The sequence below is a fragment of the Leucopleurus acutus genome (assembly GCF_964270905.1).
Source record: "Leucopleurus acutus genome assembly, chromosome: 17".
NCBI classification, from domain to species: Eukaryota; Metazoa; Chordata; class Mammalia; order Artiodactyla; family Delphinidae; genus Leucopleurus; species Leucopleurus acutus.
The window spans coordinates 6,512,611-6,531,117 of NC_139159.1; the positions used below are offsets into that span (position 1 = coordinate 6,512,611).

At 39.3% G+C, this 18,507-nt stretch overlaps 1 protein-coding gene across 1 annotated transcript in view; it reads right to left on the minus strand.

Moving 5' to 3' along the window:
- The window catches only part of TOX (thymocyte selection associated high mobility group box), a 297,453-nt gene that overhangs the window by 26,011 nt on the left and 252,935 nt on the right, over positions 1-18,507 (minus strand). Inside the window, exon 5 of the mRNA XM_082858836.1 lies at positions 6,979-7,209. Coding sequence (XP_082714962.1) covers positions 6,979-7,209 — 231 coding nt within the window. The remainder of the gene's footprint in view (positions 1-6,978; positions 7,210-18,507) is intronic.

Below are 18,507 nucleotides of genomic sequence, written 5' to 3' on the forward strand. Positions count from 1 at the left end.
TGCTCACCATTGCATGTAATATTTCTAACTGCTGTTTTAAGTTTTTACAAATATAAACTTTTCTTACATTCTACAGTTTTTAAATGAACAATTATTTTATATATCCTTTACTCCTAGTTTAAAAAAATTGGTGAAAATGCACAGTGTTTATAAGGAACTGGCCAAGATAAACACATGCGTGAGTGTGACAGTGCAATAGGATTTTAGTTAACCTGAAGTGCTGTTGACATAAAATCCACATTTTATCATAAGATACGGGGCGGGGGAAAAAACCCCGGCAGCATATCTGTAGTGGGTGTTTGAGCACCAGTGAGGAGTAAATGATTTGATTCCGTGGGCTCAGAGGATTTGTCAGCTGCCTTATAAGTATAATTCTGGCTCTTCATATCCCTGCTGCTTCTAATTTAGCAGGACAGGCTCATAATTGAAGCAAATTAACTATTTACACTTGCCACTTCTACCAGGGGAAGAGGACACAGCAGCAGGAAAGAATGAGCAGGAAATTACATTCTTCCCACTTGTGTCAGATCTGCCCTTATATAAACACATTAACAGTAATTTCATAAGGCGTCAAACATAGGAATAAATACTGAGGGATAAAATAATGAGGTGTTGCTGTTGAGCTGAACTGCTATGGCTAATATCCTTGGATATGAATTATGCATCCTGAAAGAAGGCATATGTTACAATATTCAAACAGTTTCCCTGCAAGTGATATCTGCTCATTAGGCTCTGGATCTCGAGGTAAATCCACTCTCTGCTCCCACAACAGGGCTAGCATTTACAAAAATAGGCTCTCTGGGCACCGTGGGCTGTGGTTTCTCCTGAACACACCAAACTCTGAACGGCCTTCCACTCCATTTTTAGCCTAACAGCATGTTTATTTAGCTCTTTGGCTGAAGCTCTAAAGCCATTTAATGTAATGTAAACAAGAACATTTTGTTTGTAATTTGCTAAATGTATTACAGCCCAACTGTGTCTCCAATTAGGAACTTAAGGTTCACTTAGTAATTTACATCTGGTTCTGATTTAAGGTGACTTTCCTTTCCCACTTAAGAGCTGACTTTCCATGGCTAAAAAGGACCCAAGAACACTTTACAGCTCTTTGGACCAATCTCTTCTGCTTCAAAGCTGGACGGACTCTTTAATTTAGTGGGGTTTGATTTGCTCTCCATTAACTGTGAACTCAGATCCCAGACTTGGATGCAGAGTCACAGAATTCAGAAATAACGGGGAGAGACAGGAAATCTAGCTGGACCTTCATAAAAAAAGATGCTGAGGGTCGAAACTCCAAGGAGTCTAATACAAAGGGCGTGATCTTGTTATGTTATTATTTTTCTTTCTCTGTAGGTTCCAGTCAGTGAAAGATAAGTAGCAAAGACCAACATCACAGCCACGCTTATGTTTTATTTCCCCCTCTCCATCTGGTGCCTTTTTAAAACAACTTAGTACGGCTCTGAACCGGGCTGTCCACTGTCTTAGGATTCATTAGCATTTAAAACCTCCAGTTGGAATCCCAAACACAATCCTGCTCCCATTCCAGATTCAGCACCATCTTCCAAAGTATAAAACGGAGAGATCTCTGACATGTGAAGTTTGTTCACTGGCTTTGGTAGGAATGATTCATATGGGAGGTTTTGTATTCCTGGAGGATTTTTAGCACTTCTTTCAGCTTCCTTCTGATTTTTCTTCTTCGAGAGATTCTTCATAGGAACCAAAGGACATATAGTTTCTCCCTTATCATGGCTTCTGAAGATAAAGATCTGCCCATCTGCATGGCTTGTTAGTCCCGCCTGAACTCCACAATGAGGAAGCATGTGACACAAACACACAGCAGCCCTATTAGTCCTGTTCCCTCTGGCTGGCAAGTAAACATTCGATTGTAATCTCACTAATAGCTGTTTTTCCTTAAGTATTGTAATTTTCTGAGCCCCTAATAAGTCATCAATAATTTTGTCCATTTTCTCCAGTTCGTGTTTACATTTGTAGCTGTTCATAATTGGGGGCTGTTATGACAACGGGATTTTTGAACAATCGTGGTGCATGAAATCCTAGCCTTCTGCTTGAACCAGCTGCCTACACGATGCCAACAGCGTCACGTGGGGCTGTTCTGAAACATGCACATTTGTCCTAAATTTTGAAGTTTAATGGTCTGCCTCTAATCGGCTTCAGCAACATTCCTTTCAAAGTACATAGCATGTGCTCCCCAATTTGAATATTAAATGAGAGTAAAATACAATTAATTTAAGCTTGAAATAGAGATATTATATTATGTTGGCACAATGAGTCAACATAAATGGAAAGAACAGGTGGTAACACACCATGCTAACACTTTAGGATATTTTGCTGACATTCTCTTGATGCCCAAACGTGCGTCCTAGGCGGGCATGCACGCTTCGCTGGCCATTCCTGCAAACTGGTAGACAGGGGCTGCCACGTGGTGTCCCAGCAGCCCCGTCAGATGCAATATGCTCCCTTTTGTAAGCGTGGCATCTTATTTCATTCATTGGACCCTCTCTCTGCTTGTCCCTGGGATCGACTTGCACCCTGTGTCATAAACCATCCTTTTTGGCATACTCTGCAGTTTCACTATCTTTATTAAGCAAGATCATCTTTTAAGAGAAAAGGATAAGCTATGCTGAACCCCTGTCAAGTCAAAGGAACATAAGGCATGGGGACAAACCATTTTCGAGTGACTCAGACTGCTCCCAGTACCTTGTTTTGAAAATGGTGCTCAAATGTTAAAATATTAACTTTTCTAGAAGAGACAAAGATAGTTATTTCTATTAGTATATTTTCCTAAGCAATCTTAGCATAACTTTTTAAAACAACTGCATTTTGATTATGAAATTACTTTATAATACCCGATGAGTTAAATAGGGTCAGCTATTATATAATTTCATCCTTTATTTATAAAACAAATTCTTGAAAAAACCCCCTATTATTTCCATTAAGAGAGAACCCAGCGACTTCCCTGGTGGTCCAGTGGTTAAGACTTCACGCTTCCACCACCCAGGGGGCGGGTTCGATCCCTGGTCGGGGAACTAAGATCCTACATACCAGGTACAGCCAAAGTGTTTAAAAAAAAGAGAGAGAGAGCCCAAAGACAGACTCATTACAGGTTATTAAATTGGAAATAAAAGAGAATGAGGAAAATGTTTTTTTTTTTTTTTTTTTTTTTTTGCGGTACGTGGGCTTCTCACTGTTGTGGCCTCTCCCTTTGCGGAGCACAGGCTCCGGACGCGCAGGCTCAGCGGCCATGGCCCACAGGCCCAGCCGCTCCGCGGCATGTGGGATCCTCCCGGACCGGGGCACGAACCCGTGTCCCCTGCATCGGTAGGCGGACTCCCAACCACTGTGCCACCAGGGAAGCCCAGGAAAATGTTTTGTCATCACAAGTATACTCGAAAGAGCTTACAGCATTGAGGCCTTGTCCCTATCCAAGACTACACACAGGGGTTGTCAAAGCAGAGAGAGAGGTGTGTCTTGGTGCTTGGATCATGGGTGGAGCAGGGACAGGGATGCGGTTGGGATTCCTGGTGGATGTGCACTCAGTTTCTCAATCCGTGAAGCTGTAGTGAGTGGAGGAATGAGCCCCTCTACAATTCCATCGTGAGTGTCCAGCAGCAGGGGGGAACCACACCTCAGCCATGGGAGTGTGAGAGCAAACTGATCTGAGTTAGGATAGAAACCAGCTCTGAAATCCTCAAACAACTATATCAGGTTTTCAGTGGAATCATAAAATACAATGTCAACCACCCTCTTAATTGTGAGATGAGTATTTTAATCGAATGCAAGGAGAACGCTTCTGTGGTGTGTTTTCCAGCCTCAGAGACGACTCTTGTAGCAGAGCTCCACGTGGTAGGCCTGTGCTTTCCTGTGAAGCCCTTCCCTGGGGCTGGCAATCTTGAAAAGGACATAAGAAAATGTGTAGAGACTTCAGATCGTAAAGGACAGCTTTGGCTTACAGTAAAGGGGGGTTGGAGAGAACCGGGGGAGTGGGCTCTGTGTTTCCTTAGCAACTGGTTTTACCATCACAACTATAATTGGTTCCATGAATTGGTGAGAAAAAAATTGTTAAGTTGAATGATAAGTTCTAGTCACAGTGTGGAATTTTAGACAAATCAATCAACAGAATGGGACTCTGCCTTCTTCTCTGCTCTACTCCCAGTGTCTAGAACAGTGCCTGGGGCACACAGTAAACATGCAACAAATATTTGTTGAATGAATAAGTGACTGCATTTAACCATCTGGCCCCATTTCATAGTTTGCAAACTTCAGATAAAAGTATCTGTGAGGAAGGAAGAAACCTGCTGTGGGCTCAGCAGGTGAAAGAGCAGTTCCCGAGACATGCCAGTCTGTATTTTTGCTGTGCTATTGGGGATCAGGGCAATGAACTAATTACCCTGGAAATAATTCATCATTATGTGGAATTACTTGACAAGTATTTTGGCAGTGTGTGTGAACTTGACATCATCTTTAATTTTGAGAAGGCTTATTTTATTTTGGATGAGTTTCTTTTGGGAGGAGAAGTTCTGGAAACATCCAAGAAAAATGTCCTTAAAGCAACTTAGCAGGAGGAAGCTGAAACCCCACCTAGTGTTCTTGAAGAAACTGGACTGACATGAACTCCCCTCCCCTGCTGATGACTTCTTGTGGCATTTCACACATTGTAGACGGTCACTGCCTTCATGTCCATGTTAGCTAACGGTGTAAGATGACGTCTTGTCAGTATTACTGTTCTGCTAAGCTGCTTCATTCAGGCCTACACAATTTTTTTTTAAAGGGAACTTTGTTTAATCAAGTGATAACAAGGGACTTAAATATGAATTAGAATGAATGCAGGAAAAGAAAGGTACTTTTTCTGGCTATTTTAAAGTATAGGTCTGTTTCTCTTGAATAGATTATTATCATTACCTTGATTATGTGTATCTATGAATATGACACAATCACGCAATATACACTTATTAATTACTGTCTTTGGCAAAAAGGTTAAATTATGTGAAACCTGGTTTTATGAAACCAAAGACTAGTGCATTTCAGTATATATGCGAATAAAGGGAATTGACATGTCACATGTCAAGTGAATGGAAATTTCACTCTGTGTTGAAACTTTAGAAAAAAAACAAATGCATACCGAAGACCCTTATTAGAAACTAAACACCTTAAAACAAAGGGAATACACAAAAGACTAACGGAATGATCCTGTTTTACACTAAAAATTATTTCTTAGGCATTCCAGACCTGGGACGAGGATCAGAGATCAGCTGTTTCCTAAGAGCAAGCATGTTATTTTTAAGGCCAAGGAACATTCAACTCCTGAGATAAGTTTCTCGTTGTCATTATCATTTAGTCACTTAGTTGGATTGTTTCTGATGCCTCCCCAAATAAAATGGAAATGTTGACTTACCTGGGATTCTTAATAACAGCATCTTAGGGAAAATGTTTTACTCTCTTCACAAAGTGTTGCATAAGTCATTGTTTAAAGCACGAATATTCCTTCCAGCCAAATGTATTTTACTCCCCTATTGCTTCCCTCCACTTAGAAGCGCAGCAAACTTTGGGGCAGCTTCCGTCCCTTCTAGTTATTGGAAGTCGTAAGTATAAAAACAGATACCACCTCCCATACGAACGTGTGAGTTGAATGGGGTAAAACGGCACTAGCGGGCTCTATATTTTTTAAGGATATACAGTTGTTTCAATGTCACTTTTATAGGTACTTCTACGTATCTAAACATGTCTTCACGGTTTACACTTTCATTTGTATCTGCTGGGCTGGATTAAGCTTTGTTGTGACTGTGACCACGTTCAGGCCACGTGAGCACTGTCTTATCACATCGCCAATTAGTTGTAATAAATGTTCAATGTACACCAAAAAAAAAAGTATCTACGAGTATTGAGCAGAACAAATGAGATAAATCACGTAAAAGTGTTCTTCAAAGTATAAAACATGATATACATTATAGATGTTGACGGATAATACAATATATAGTTCTTATAGATGTACATAGGTTTGAGATGTTCTGTTTCTTACATACTTCCCTGGACCTGGTGAGGAGAGGTAAAAAGCCTCTGTCAAGAATCCAATGAGACTAACCCGTCATTAATGCCGTAAAGTATTCTGCAGCAGCTAAAGCTTCAACTACTGGATCGTCTCAGTAACTGAACTTTAATGATAATGCTTGTCTAATTTTTCCTTCGTGACCATGAAATTCTGGATGGTGACAACGGCAATCTAGTCCCTGGCTTAGGAATCTGGGATCAATATTGCTTCTTTGTTGAAGTGGGCTACGTCTGCATACTGAACTCTTTCTCTCCACAGTTCCCACCCTCCTTAAGACATTCTGGGCTACTCGCCCTATGGCTGAGATACAAAGTGTCTCACGGCCCTCCACCGCCAGCAGTGTGGTCCTGAATCACACCACGGCAATCCACAAGAGAAGAAGAAAATAACCAGGCATCTGGGCCCATTTAATACAACCTAGAAATATAGTACAAGAGGGATTGAATAACATACTCGGATGGTCTTTAGGGAATGGATAAGGATAGAAACCCTTAAATTTGAGGTTCATTTAGCAAAGAGCAAAGAGGGTTTTGATGACAAAAGAATAAATAGTAAGTGCTGAAGAGAGGTGTGGACAGTTCTCAAAATACTTTTAGTATTTTTTCTGTCTTTATGATCGCATTGGCAACATTAAGGAATGACGTAATCCTGGCTGGGATGCGTAAAAGTCCTTCCAAAAGTAACTACACTATATAAACTTTGAAACAAAGGAACTAACATGTTATTTATAACAGAGCAATAAAGGAGTATAAAATTATGTCAAAGTCCCCTGAAGTCTGGTTCTGATGGGTCACATTCTCAGCTTCAGTTCTAGTATCTGAAGAATTCACCCACCATCCCTAGAAGCCATTTCTTTAGAATGCGTACACTTTCTCAAATCATGTTGATTCATTCCCTTTCGCATCTTTTCTTACCTGTTTTTGCTCTTCTCCTAAGCCATCCCACATTGAAGCCACAATTTTAGAGACTTCACCGAAGGTAGCATTTGGATTTTGGCCCTTGATGGCAGCCTGAGTATCACGAAAGAATAACGCATAAGCAGACACAGGCTTCTGGGGCTCATTAGGGTCCTTCTTCTTCTTCTTTTTGGGGGTTTTTGGTTTTTTCCCCATGTCAGAGGCAGGTCGCTTCTCTCCACCATTGACCTGAAATAAAACACAATCTGAATTATAGAAGAACTAAGAAAATTTGAGGACAAATCATATTGCTCTCCCTTGAGACTTACATAGATATACTCACCCACGCACATCACGCAAACACAGACGTTTCTAAGGGACACTTGGTTTTGCTGTTGTTACTGTTTTTTCAAGTAAAACTTATTTCATGTAATTTTCAAGTAAAACTTATTTCATGTAATTTTCATATTCATCCTTTTCCAGCCTAGTCTGCATAACTTTAAAATATTATTGATTCTCTTTATACTACTACTGTACTGTTAGATATTATACCTTAACTCGCTCAACGTTTTCTTGTTCTCACTCAGGAAGCTGAATGAGGAGCAGCATCGTGACTGACAGCAGCAGATGCCTCGTGTGGTAACCCTACTGGATGAGCAATCTAACCTGTTTGCTTCTGGGACTTTATCCTTCTCCTCCTACTTATGATTTTGTTTTTGCGGTACGCGGGCCTCTCACCGCTGTGGCCTCTCCCGTTGCGGAGCACAGGCTCCGGACGCGCAGGCTCAGTGGCCATGGCTCACGAGCCCAGCCGCTCCGCGGCATGTAGGATCTCTCCGCACCGGGGCACGAACCCGTGTCCCCTGCATCGGCAGGCGGACTCTCAAGCACTGCGCCACCAGGGAAGCCCCCTCCTTATGATTTTTAAACAATAGTGGGCAACATGTCCAATGAATAAAGTTGAATGGCTTTTGGTGTTGCACTTAGGTCTACGGAGTGCTGCTGGTGTGGAGAATGGCATAATCTAGACCCTAGATCAGCGATGTCCAACAGAAGCTTCTGCAGTGGGGGTAAAGTTCTAAAATCTGCACTATTCAATATGGTAGCCACTAGTTACATGTAACTAATGAGTATGTGAAATGCAGCTAGCAGGAATAAGAAACAAAATTTTAAATTTTATATAATTTTAATTGCCTTAAATTGAAATAGCTACATGTGGCTAGTCGCTACCATATTGGAGAGTGCACCTCTGTAAACTAGATCCTCAAATCTAGACATTTCTAGAACAGCTTTAATATTCAGTTTCAGGATAGATTCCATTTTCTCCCATTTTTCCTTGAGTATGAATATTTGGATAATCTGAATTGTTATTATGATGCAAGTGGGAAAACACCCCCCCAATGTATTGATATTTAAGACATCTGCATTTGAACTTTGATACTGATTATAAGCGATGTCACTTTATCCACCTCTATAGAATGAGAGATTTGGGCTACGATTTCTTTCTAGTTCTAAAAGTATATGAATCTACATGAGTATCAAGTACTGTTGTCTTGGAAGGAACCCTCTTTCCACACGCCTCTCTCACCAGCACAAAGGCCCCTGTACACTGTCTCCTGAGGAAGTCACCATTATCAGGGAGGTTCTGCACCCTCACCTTCTCTTATTATGACTGTTGTTGCTTTTTTCTTCTTGGCAAACAATGTAATATGTATCTTATTCAGATGACTTGCCAGGCAGAGTAATATGTGTAAAGTAACTGCCACCACTGGAGACGAAGCATGATCTCCTGAGAGGCCAGTGGATGTGACATCAGAGGATCCACACTCATGTCCTCCTTTACTATTTTTAGCTGTGAAATCTTGGCAAGTTACATAATTTTTCTGGGCCTCCATTTCCTCTACTGCAAACCAGCTGCTGTGCCATTTTGTGATTACTGAGATGACATATATATAAATATGTTTAAAACTTTAAAATGATATTCAGATGTTAATTATGACATAGTAGTAACTTTTTACTGAATGAATGGAAAGAAATGACCTTAACACTAATTTGTGATGCCATATGGTCTTGGTTTAAAAGATATGCCTTGGGAACCGAACAGAGACAGGAAAAAAACTAAGTGAATTCTTTGGCTTTGGCTTTAGTGAGAAAGTTATTTAAAAGATTATCATTTTGAAACTGTCTACTGAAGCAGAATGAACAACCCCATGGGGACAGGATGCTCTGAACTGAGCTGACAAGCTAACGTAGATTAATACTAGAAGATAACTTCCCCAGGATGGGTTTGAGGTGATCCTGTCAAATGACTGGTCCTCAGGTAAATCTGCCAAAGGACAAGGATGCTGGGACTGGGCTGAGTTGATACTGGGCAAACCGGTGTAACGGCTCTAAACTAAACATGTAGGCAAATACGACCTAGAATGGTCATTCTCAATGGCTGAATGTTAGAATCAACTGGGAAACTTAAATAACACCCTCATGTCCAGGCTTTAGCTCTATACTGATTAAATGAGAAAGTCTAGGAGCAGGAGACACTGGTCTCAGTCACTCTCAACTCTACTCCTCCAACTGCCCTTGAACTAGTTCAGACACGCAACAAACAAGCCAACTTTCTCTTTGCCCCAAGGCTACACAGAGCCATCTTCTCTTCACAGCCAGACCCCTCCACGTGGTTGTGCTGGCTGCAGGCAGCTTCAGCAACTCACTGTACCTCCCCATTGCTTAGCTTTCAATAAGGTCGCCAAGGACCACGCTGATAAACCCAGTGCGCTTTTTACTCTTCCCCTGACCTGCTTTCTCACTGGGAGTGTCCTGTCTCTTCCAAGGGCTCCATGACATCACGGTCTCTGGGTTTCATGCATACCTCGGTGCCCTCACTGTTTCCAGAATCATTTCTAGGCCCATCCTCCTCCACCTGGCCATTAAATGGTAGTGTTCCTGATGGTTTTTCTCTTTTTTCTTTTGCTGTAGACTGTCTTCTCTTGTGAGTTTGTACTTAAGAGTGTCTTAAGACGAAGGGTTTCCATTACCATTTGTGGGTGGATGAGTGTCAAGTTCTTTTCCTCTGAATTCTGAGCATAGAAACAATTGCTATTTGACATCTTTATCTTCTTTATTTTTTTTATAATTTCCAAATTTTCTAAACATAACTATTCCTATATTCAAAATAACAAAATATCAAGAAGAAAAATAAAAAGGATTCAAGAAAGACCACAATGAAGAATATTAAAAATGAAGGGATCGTGACATTGGAGGTCATATTTCATCAAGGATTGGGAATATTTAGACAAAGGGAACAAAGTGTAGGGAAATGAATGGTTCTCCATGGGGAATATTTACACCTGGACTCCTTTTAAATTTTAATTGGAAAAATTAGTGATCTGAAACATTAAAATCTCCATGATTGCAGATTATATCTGTCTTTGTAGAAAATAATCAAATGTCAGTTGTAGAGATAAATTTCCTATGATTCACTGCAAATATTTTTATTAAAAGATTTTCCCAAATAATTTAAATAGTTTCCCGATTCCATTGTCCAAAATTGTGTTTGAACTACTGATCTTTATGCTTCCTTTCTTTTTAAATTGGGATTGGACAACATGGTACGATCTACTGGATACGTGATGCCCTGTGATAACAGAAAGGACAGTTATCCTCCTGCTGGGCAACGTGGCCCTTCTTTCTAGGGATTCTCTGCAGAAGCAGGAGAACCTGTTACTGCCAGTGAGAAGCTCTAAGTATCAAGTGTATGAAAACCACAAATTACTGTTTTGAGGCCACGTAGAGCAACGCTACAGGAATCTCTGAACAATTCCATGCAGCCAATCAATTTGGTTGGTTTTCTGGAGGCTTCCCCTATTTTCCTGGCTTGTTCCTATATTCTTGGTTCATAATATTCTGGCCACTTATAAAACTGCCCTCATAGAACTGAACTATGGTTTAAGATAACGCCCCTTCACCAAAAGCTGATGTAAGAGGAAACAATGAAAATAAAAATTATGTATGAAAGAGTTTTTAAAAATAAAATGTGCTTTGAAGGGAATCATTGTGATACTGCTCAGTGTTCCTTGTATAAAGACTTACTGGATATGTACAATGTCTTTGCTTTTAGGATGCAATAACGGGATACAAATTCCTTGTTGTGGTCTGGTGTCTAATGCACCCATGCAGGTGGGCAGTGCTCTGTGAAGTGAAGGCTGCCTGCCACGTGAACACTGGGCCTTGCCTCCTGATGTGTGAGGGTCTTATTTTTTATTTTGCCTTTTGCCTGTGTTTGGGAAGGTACAGAAATGAGCTGCTATTTCAGAGTCCGTATAATAAACTGGGAATTTGTCAGGCCTACTATCTGGCGGTAGTTTCATCACATATTTGAAAACCACATGATCATATCTCATATACAAAGCCTCCCTAAAGAAAGAAAGGTGGCTATAATTTGGATCCTCTTACACGCCAGGAATGGATTGTATCTTGAAAGACACCTGGCCTTTCTGACCATCAACTATTTGGAATGAACAATGATGTGAGGAAATTAGCTAAATGGGTTTGTAATACATGCCTGGATCTTAATTTTGAGTGTTGTCTGGATCCTGAATTCTTACTTAGAGGAATGAAAGCTTATAATTTTATGTCCTAATTTTCTAAGAGACCCTGACTTCTGCAGTCTAGAGCAGCACTATCTTATGGAATTTTCTGGAAAGATGGAAATGTTCTCTGCACTGTTTGAAAGGGTAGCCACTAGCCACATGTGGCTATGGAGAATGTTGTGCTGGAGCAACTGAGGAAATACATTTTTTATTTATTTAATTTTAATTAGTCAAATTTAAATGTACACAGTCATACAGGACTTGAGGCTACTGTATAGGACTGTAGAGCACTGTGTACTGGACATTGTTTTAGTGTATAACATTTCTAGAGTTACTAGGGTTCTAAGACTGAAGAGTTAAATTTAATTCCAACGTCATACTCTTTACAATACAGAAGGAACCATATAATGCAAAAATATAAACTCCCCACGATGACAAGCACATTGAGAGTAAGGACAGGTTCCGTTAATCTTTCCATCCTCACAGCATCTGTTCGGAGTCTTACATGCAGCGGATCATCACACATTTTCGCCCCTGTATTATACAGCAGTGGGCAGAGGCTTAGAATGACAAGGAAAAGGACATTTGAGACACATATAAAAGTTGTATGAGGGCTTCCCTGGTGGCGCAGTGGTTGAGAGTCTGCCTGCCAATGCAGGGGACATGGGTTCGTGCCACGGTCCGTGAGGATCCCACATGCCACAGAGCAACTAAGCCCGTGAGCCACAACTACTGAGCCTGCGCGTCTGGAGCCTGTGCTCCACAACAAGAGAGGCCGCGATAGTGAGAGGCCCGCGCACCGCAATGAAGAGGGGCCCCCACTTGCCACAACTAGAGAAAGCCCTCGCACAGAAACGAAGGCCCAACACAGCCAAAAAATAAATAAATTGATTAATTAAAAAAATGCAAATTCTTGAGTCCTACTCCATTCTATTAAAAAAAAAAAGTTGTATGAAAATCATAGCAACTAAGGACATGTCTGGTTTGAGGCTTTAACCGTAATCTTGATCACCCACAGGCTTATTTCATATTCAATTTAAGCACTCATGAATAAACAAATACATACACAAATACGTAAAGATACTACTCTCACATAAGCTTTACACAGATACATGTGCTTCTTGTAACTTACTTGTAGACATAGATGTATTTCCCAAATCCCTAGGGGGTGTCCTTATGCTTCTGGTAATCCACCTCCTGTCATGTCTTATTGCTTAATTATAGTGATGTATTTAACTTATTAATCACAAGAAAACAATAATTTTTCACTTCAAAAAAGCCATGTGTTAATGGTGCTACTTAGAGAACACTTCTTAAGAATACAGAGTACTGGAGTTAAGAGTCTCAAGGAAAGAGAATCACTGATGTTGAAATGTCCCTGGAGAAGTTAGAAACGTCTACAAGCATATTAAAAATAAACTGCCACAGTCCCAAAGCCTTTAATGGAGCTGGGAGAGCTGTTTCACGCACACGAACTTGCAGTGATCGCTGGAGTTTAAAATAGATTTTAATCAAGCACCATCTGCATAATAGGCTGAACAAACAACACAGAGCTCCACTTATAACACTTATCATGTAAAGTAAATATTATAAAATCTTCACCATAGTAACAGGGCATATCACAGCACTTTTTGTGATGGTACTGTTTCTGTAAGTGAAAAATTCTGCTACTTAAATTCATTCTCCCTTTTCTTTCTAAACTATGCAATCTAAAATCCCCTTATGAGAATAAATTCAAATAAGCATGGAAAGTAAGTCATCTAGTTACTGTGAAATCAGCAATGTTGTAATACCTCTTTCATTTTACAATCGGGTTTACTATTATCATTAATAATAACAGTACATTTAATGACTCAAAACATCAATTATAGAAAACCACATATAAAATGGTGTACTCTTGAGATGATTCACAAGTGCAGGGCATTGTATCGGTACCACAGTTTGTAAAATAAATTCATTTTTAAGGATCCTTGATTCTGCCAAAGATAACTGAGTTTAGTTTTAGGATGAGGTTAGCAAAAATACTCAGTGGCCTTATATAATAAGGTAAGAAATTTGGGCTACTGTCCAGAAAAATCACTTTAAGGGGAAGAAAAGATTTGATTGTAATTATATACACCTGTTAGTTATGTTGATCAATTTTGTTAGATCCATTTGGTCTTTTCTAAATTTGCCTGTCTAGGGCAATACGTTTACTTCTTATTATTTTTGACTGAGGGTTTCTCCTGCCTTACGCAGAATGCACGAGCTATCAATACATGGTCCCAGTGAGTAAAATGCCAGGTGCCTACGTGTAGCCTCACTTGAGTTTTATTCCATGACTTAATCAAGTATGCTCGATTATCCAGAGTATGAATCATCTAAGAACATACACACCTTGACAATACTATATCTTAGTATAATTTAATTACTTAAATGGACTTTAGGAACCATTATTTGGAATCGAGTACTGACTGGCTGCTTGACTGAATTTTACTATTTTCCCCAGAACTACTTTGCTAAGTTCAGCCTTAACCGATGGGATGCTTTATTTTTGATAAACAAGTACATATTAGCTGCTGGGATACTTTTAAGAAATTCTTAAAAGTATCATGTATATTATATCATGTGAAGTGTTTAAAAACTGTGTAATAAATACAGTTCAATGTGGAAAACACCAGACTTTAAAATCCCAATTTTAAATATTCTGTCCTAATGTTAGACAGTGTGACCAGACATTTGGTACCAACATTGCTTGATTTCACTTCATGTTTATAGAAACCTGTCTGCTTATCATTTTTATTTTATTCCAGGAATCTTCTAGCCTTCAGAACGGTGGTAAATAACAAGTACTTTTCTAAAGGCTTATTTAATTGTTGCTCTAGTGACACCCTATTTTTTTTGAGAAAAAAATCCCTTCTCTTTCTGTCCAGTATGGTAATGTACATGCAGTGATGAACTAACAAATTCTAAGAAACTCTTAAAAGCGAAAAAAAGTAAGCAAAAGCAGGAACCCGGAGAAGTAGGCAGAGTACTGGAGCCAGCTTTCACCTTGAAGACAGCTGCTGAACCTGGTGAAACTGAATCAAAGTCACAGCAGATAGAAGACAAAGCCCATGGCTGACCGAAAACAGTGGGATGTTTAACGGGAGGCTTCCTATTAAAAGTCAGGACACAAAAGAATTAGACTTTCAGTGCAGGGTGAAATAAAATGATCTCCCTTGCACGTTCCCTCCCGAGACCTGCAAGGATGATTCGGAATGAGAGGGGAGGAGTATCTTTTGTGATAATTCACAAACAGAAGCCAGCTTTTGTAAGGATTTATACCCTGAATGCATACTACTCCAGTGGTCTGAAAAACTTTAAGCCCAAAGCGGTTCTAGATTGTAATGGTCCAAGATGCTTGGGATGCTTGGCGGAAGCAAACACAAATCGTCCTTAGTGGAGTCCACTTTCCAACCAGGTCTAACAGAATTCTTAGAAAGTTCTAATGAATATCAGCTGCTATTCCAAAAGCAAAAAAGCAAAATGAAACAAGGCAGTAAAACCAAGAGCCAGCAGCAACAATAAACAATAGAATCAGACCCCAAAAGGCGTCACGTATTGGAATTAGCTTAAAGAACAAAAGAGATTAAATCTATGGATAAAGAGGAAGCAACTAAAAATAACAAACAGAAAAGGTCCAAACAGATTTGAGAAAACTAGAAATATAAAATAATTGAAATTAAAACCTCAATATATCAGCTTTAATTTCAGATTTGATATAGCTGAAAATTGAATCACAAACTGGGAAACTGATATAAGTAAATTAATCAGAATGTAATACAGAGCAAGAAGGAAACAGAAAATATGAAAGAAAAGAGTCATGGAGGATAGGATGAGAAGGTCTAGCATGTATCTTATCAGAATTACAATGAGAAAGGAGCAAGAATAGGGTAGAGGAAATTTCTGGAAAACACCCAGAACTGATGAAAAAGAGAAATATTTCAATTTGGGATAAATTTAAAGGAACCCACGTACTCCACAATGATGCTGCAGGACACCGAAGGCAAGAGACAATCTTAAAACTAGTCAGAGAATAGAGGCAGATTACTTTCAAAGGAAAGACAGTGAGGCAGCAGAATTCTCAAAAGCAATAATGAAAATCAGGATTCAATGGAGTAATATATTATCTTCAAAATGATAATAGAGAATCACTGTCAATCTAAAATTCTTTTCCTAGTGGAAGTACTTTTTAAGGTAATAATGTTCCCAATAGATCCTCACGAGAGAAAATTTTAAAGGCATAGGGAAAATGACGTCAGATGACAAACTTTACGTGTGAATAAATCTAAAGAAAAAAGACTATAAAGACAATAAAAATAGTATTTCATGGAGTTCATAAAATTACATTTAATTTAAATTTAAGATAAATTATAATTTAAATTATAATTAAGATAAACAACAGCAATAACTGCTCCAGTATAAATTGAAAGGAGGGTGTTTGGAGTTAAAGTAATTTAAGAAGGGTAAAGATATTGATCAATGTTAGACTTTCACACATTTGTGTGTCAGGAGTAGTTGCTAAACAAAGAGAAAGATTATAAAATTTCCAGTCTTAAAATGGGAAATTTTGGAATGAGAAAAGTAAGAACATTCTTAAGGAAGGTAAGAAACAGAAAAGAAACATAGACATGTGTGGGACAAATAGAAAGCAACAGATCAATACTGAAATGAGAAATAAACCCAAATATTTTAGTATTTATATGAATGTAAATGAAGTCAGTTTCCTTTGAAAGTAAAAATTTAACTATATACCACTGACAAGAGACACATATAAAACTTAAGAAGACTTTTAGCAGAGAAGCTGAAAGTAAAAGGATGGAAAAACATATCTTGTGATTCTTAGCCCATAATTTCCTTAAAGGGAAAACTGTGCTAAAAATACAGTTGTAATGCCAGATACTTTAAGTGTCTTAAAGTGTCTGTTATATTACACATATTGGATTACAGGCTTAGAACCACAAGCTACCCGAGTTTGTATTTCTTTGATGTTTGACTGCATGTCTAGTTTATGACTTCAGGCTGTCAACACAGCTCCAGAGCAATCAGAACCGTAAGGAGTGTTTATAAGGTGATAATTTATTTTACTGATGTATTTACAATATTTCTCTCTGTCAAAACAAAGTTATTTCATTTACTTGTTCAATTAGATAAACTGGAGTTAATCTGCAATTGCTTAAGAGAGCACAAAGTATTAAGAGGGAAGGTTTAAAGCCTTCTTTTTCAGGTGTGAGACTAAATATTCTTTTTTTAGATCTCGTTGGAAATGATTTAAATGATCCTTTTGACTTAACGCTACTTCACATTTAACTGGAGCTGCTGCAGTACAACAGTGCACATAAACCCTGCTCATACATAAAGGAAAATTCCGGTTTAATCATTAGCTGTGATGAAGAATGCCTGAGCATTTTCATCAGAGGACTTTTTTTAGCCGTTTAATAAACATAAGTTGCATAAATGGGCAGGAGAATTTTGTACTGGAGAGAAGGTGAAGGACAGCGCGTAGAGCTGGAATGGAGGATGGATTTTGAGATGGAAAATGAACTTAAACTCAACATAAATTTGAGAATATTTGTGTAGACAAAAAGTCATTTTAATGAGGGCATTCTTGAGAAATCCACCCCTAGGCCTTCACACATAGCTTATTCAAGACTATACAACTATGGAATATAAATTCCACTATACAATGCTTACGTGATCATTAATAAGAAGCTATACGTTACTTTGAGATATGGATGTTAAGTGATTGGGTAGGATACTCACTGGCAAAGTTTCATGCTAGCCTGGAAACTCATAACATACACATTCATACCTCAGCAAAACTGTAAGATAAGGATCTTACGCATCAGTAGAAAATGGCAGAACCTGTCAATATTAATTCTATGAATTTCTGGTTTCTACTCAGTCTGCTACTCATATAAATTGAAGAGTGTGGAAAATGCTATTGTAAGTAAGAATAATCCTGCATAAAATTTACTGTCAGAAGATGCTAATTTTGCATTAATTTCCTGAAATGTCAGCAGTGAATACTGATAAAGATATAATCCAGATGCGCCAATTGAGCTTTACTATGAGTAGAACATTAATTTTCCCCCTTGCAATATAGTACTTAACATCTGTGTTTAGAAATATAACTTGAATTATCCACGCATAATTTGATATCTAAATCACTGGCCACAAACAGATTCCTGGTGTTCACACTTAGAGCCAGGTGCTCATTAGCTGGAGACGCTGTTAGAATAATATAGATTTCCTTAAAAATTTATTTTGCCCTCTAAGTGATCAGCCAAAGGTCGGGCTTCTCCTAGCCCAGTACACTATTTATGTAACATCAGTTAGTCTCCTCCCTCCTTATATCAGTTAGTCTCCTCCCTCCTTATATCAGTTAGTCTCCTCCCTCCTTATATCAGTTAGTCTCCTCCCTCCTTTTTACTTCCCCTCTTGAGCGGCTGGCTCACTGACAGGGAGAGACTGTGCAGGGAGAGGGGCGCTGATATCTAGCTGTGCAGCTGTCCTGAAATGTACCTGGGATTTGTTTTCATCAGGGACGGTGGACAGCAGACATGGAAATGAATGAAGTTTACACTCACAGAAACCTAGAAACTGGAGGCCCGGCATGGCGTGCAGGGTCGTCAGGAGGCAGAGACGGGAGAGGGCAGAGCGTGCCCAGAGCCTTTACTGGGGTTTCTGTGGGAAGGAAGGGGCGAGGCAGGGTAGGTATGCTGAGTAATCTCAGGACTGGAATGTTTGAACAGTTTCAGTGGGCTTGGCTCTAGAGGTGGTCCCTAGTTATCCATGCCTAGCCCTGGGGGGAACTCTGCGGGGAGGTGGTGTGTGAGAGTTTGATAAAGGAGATAATTGGGGTGTGGGCTCTGGATTGGTTGGTGTGTTTATCAAAGATGCGCTCCCAGGGGAGTCATTCACTACCTCTAGGAATTAG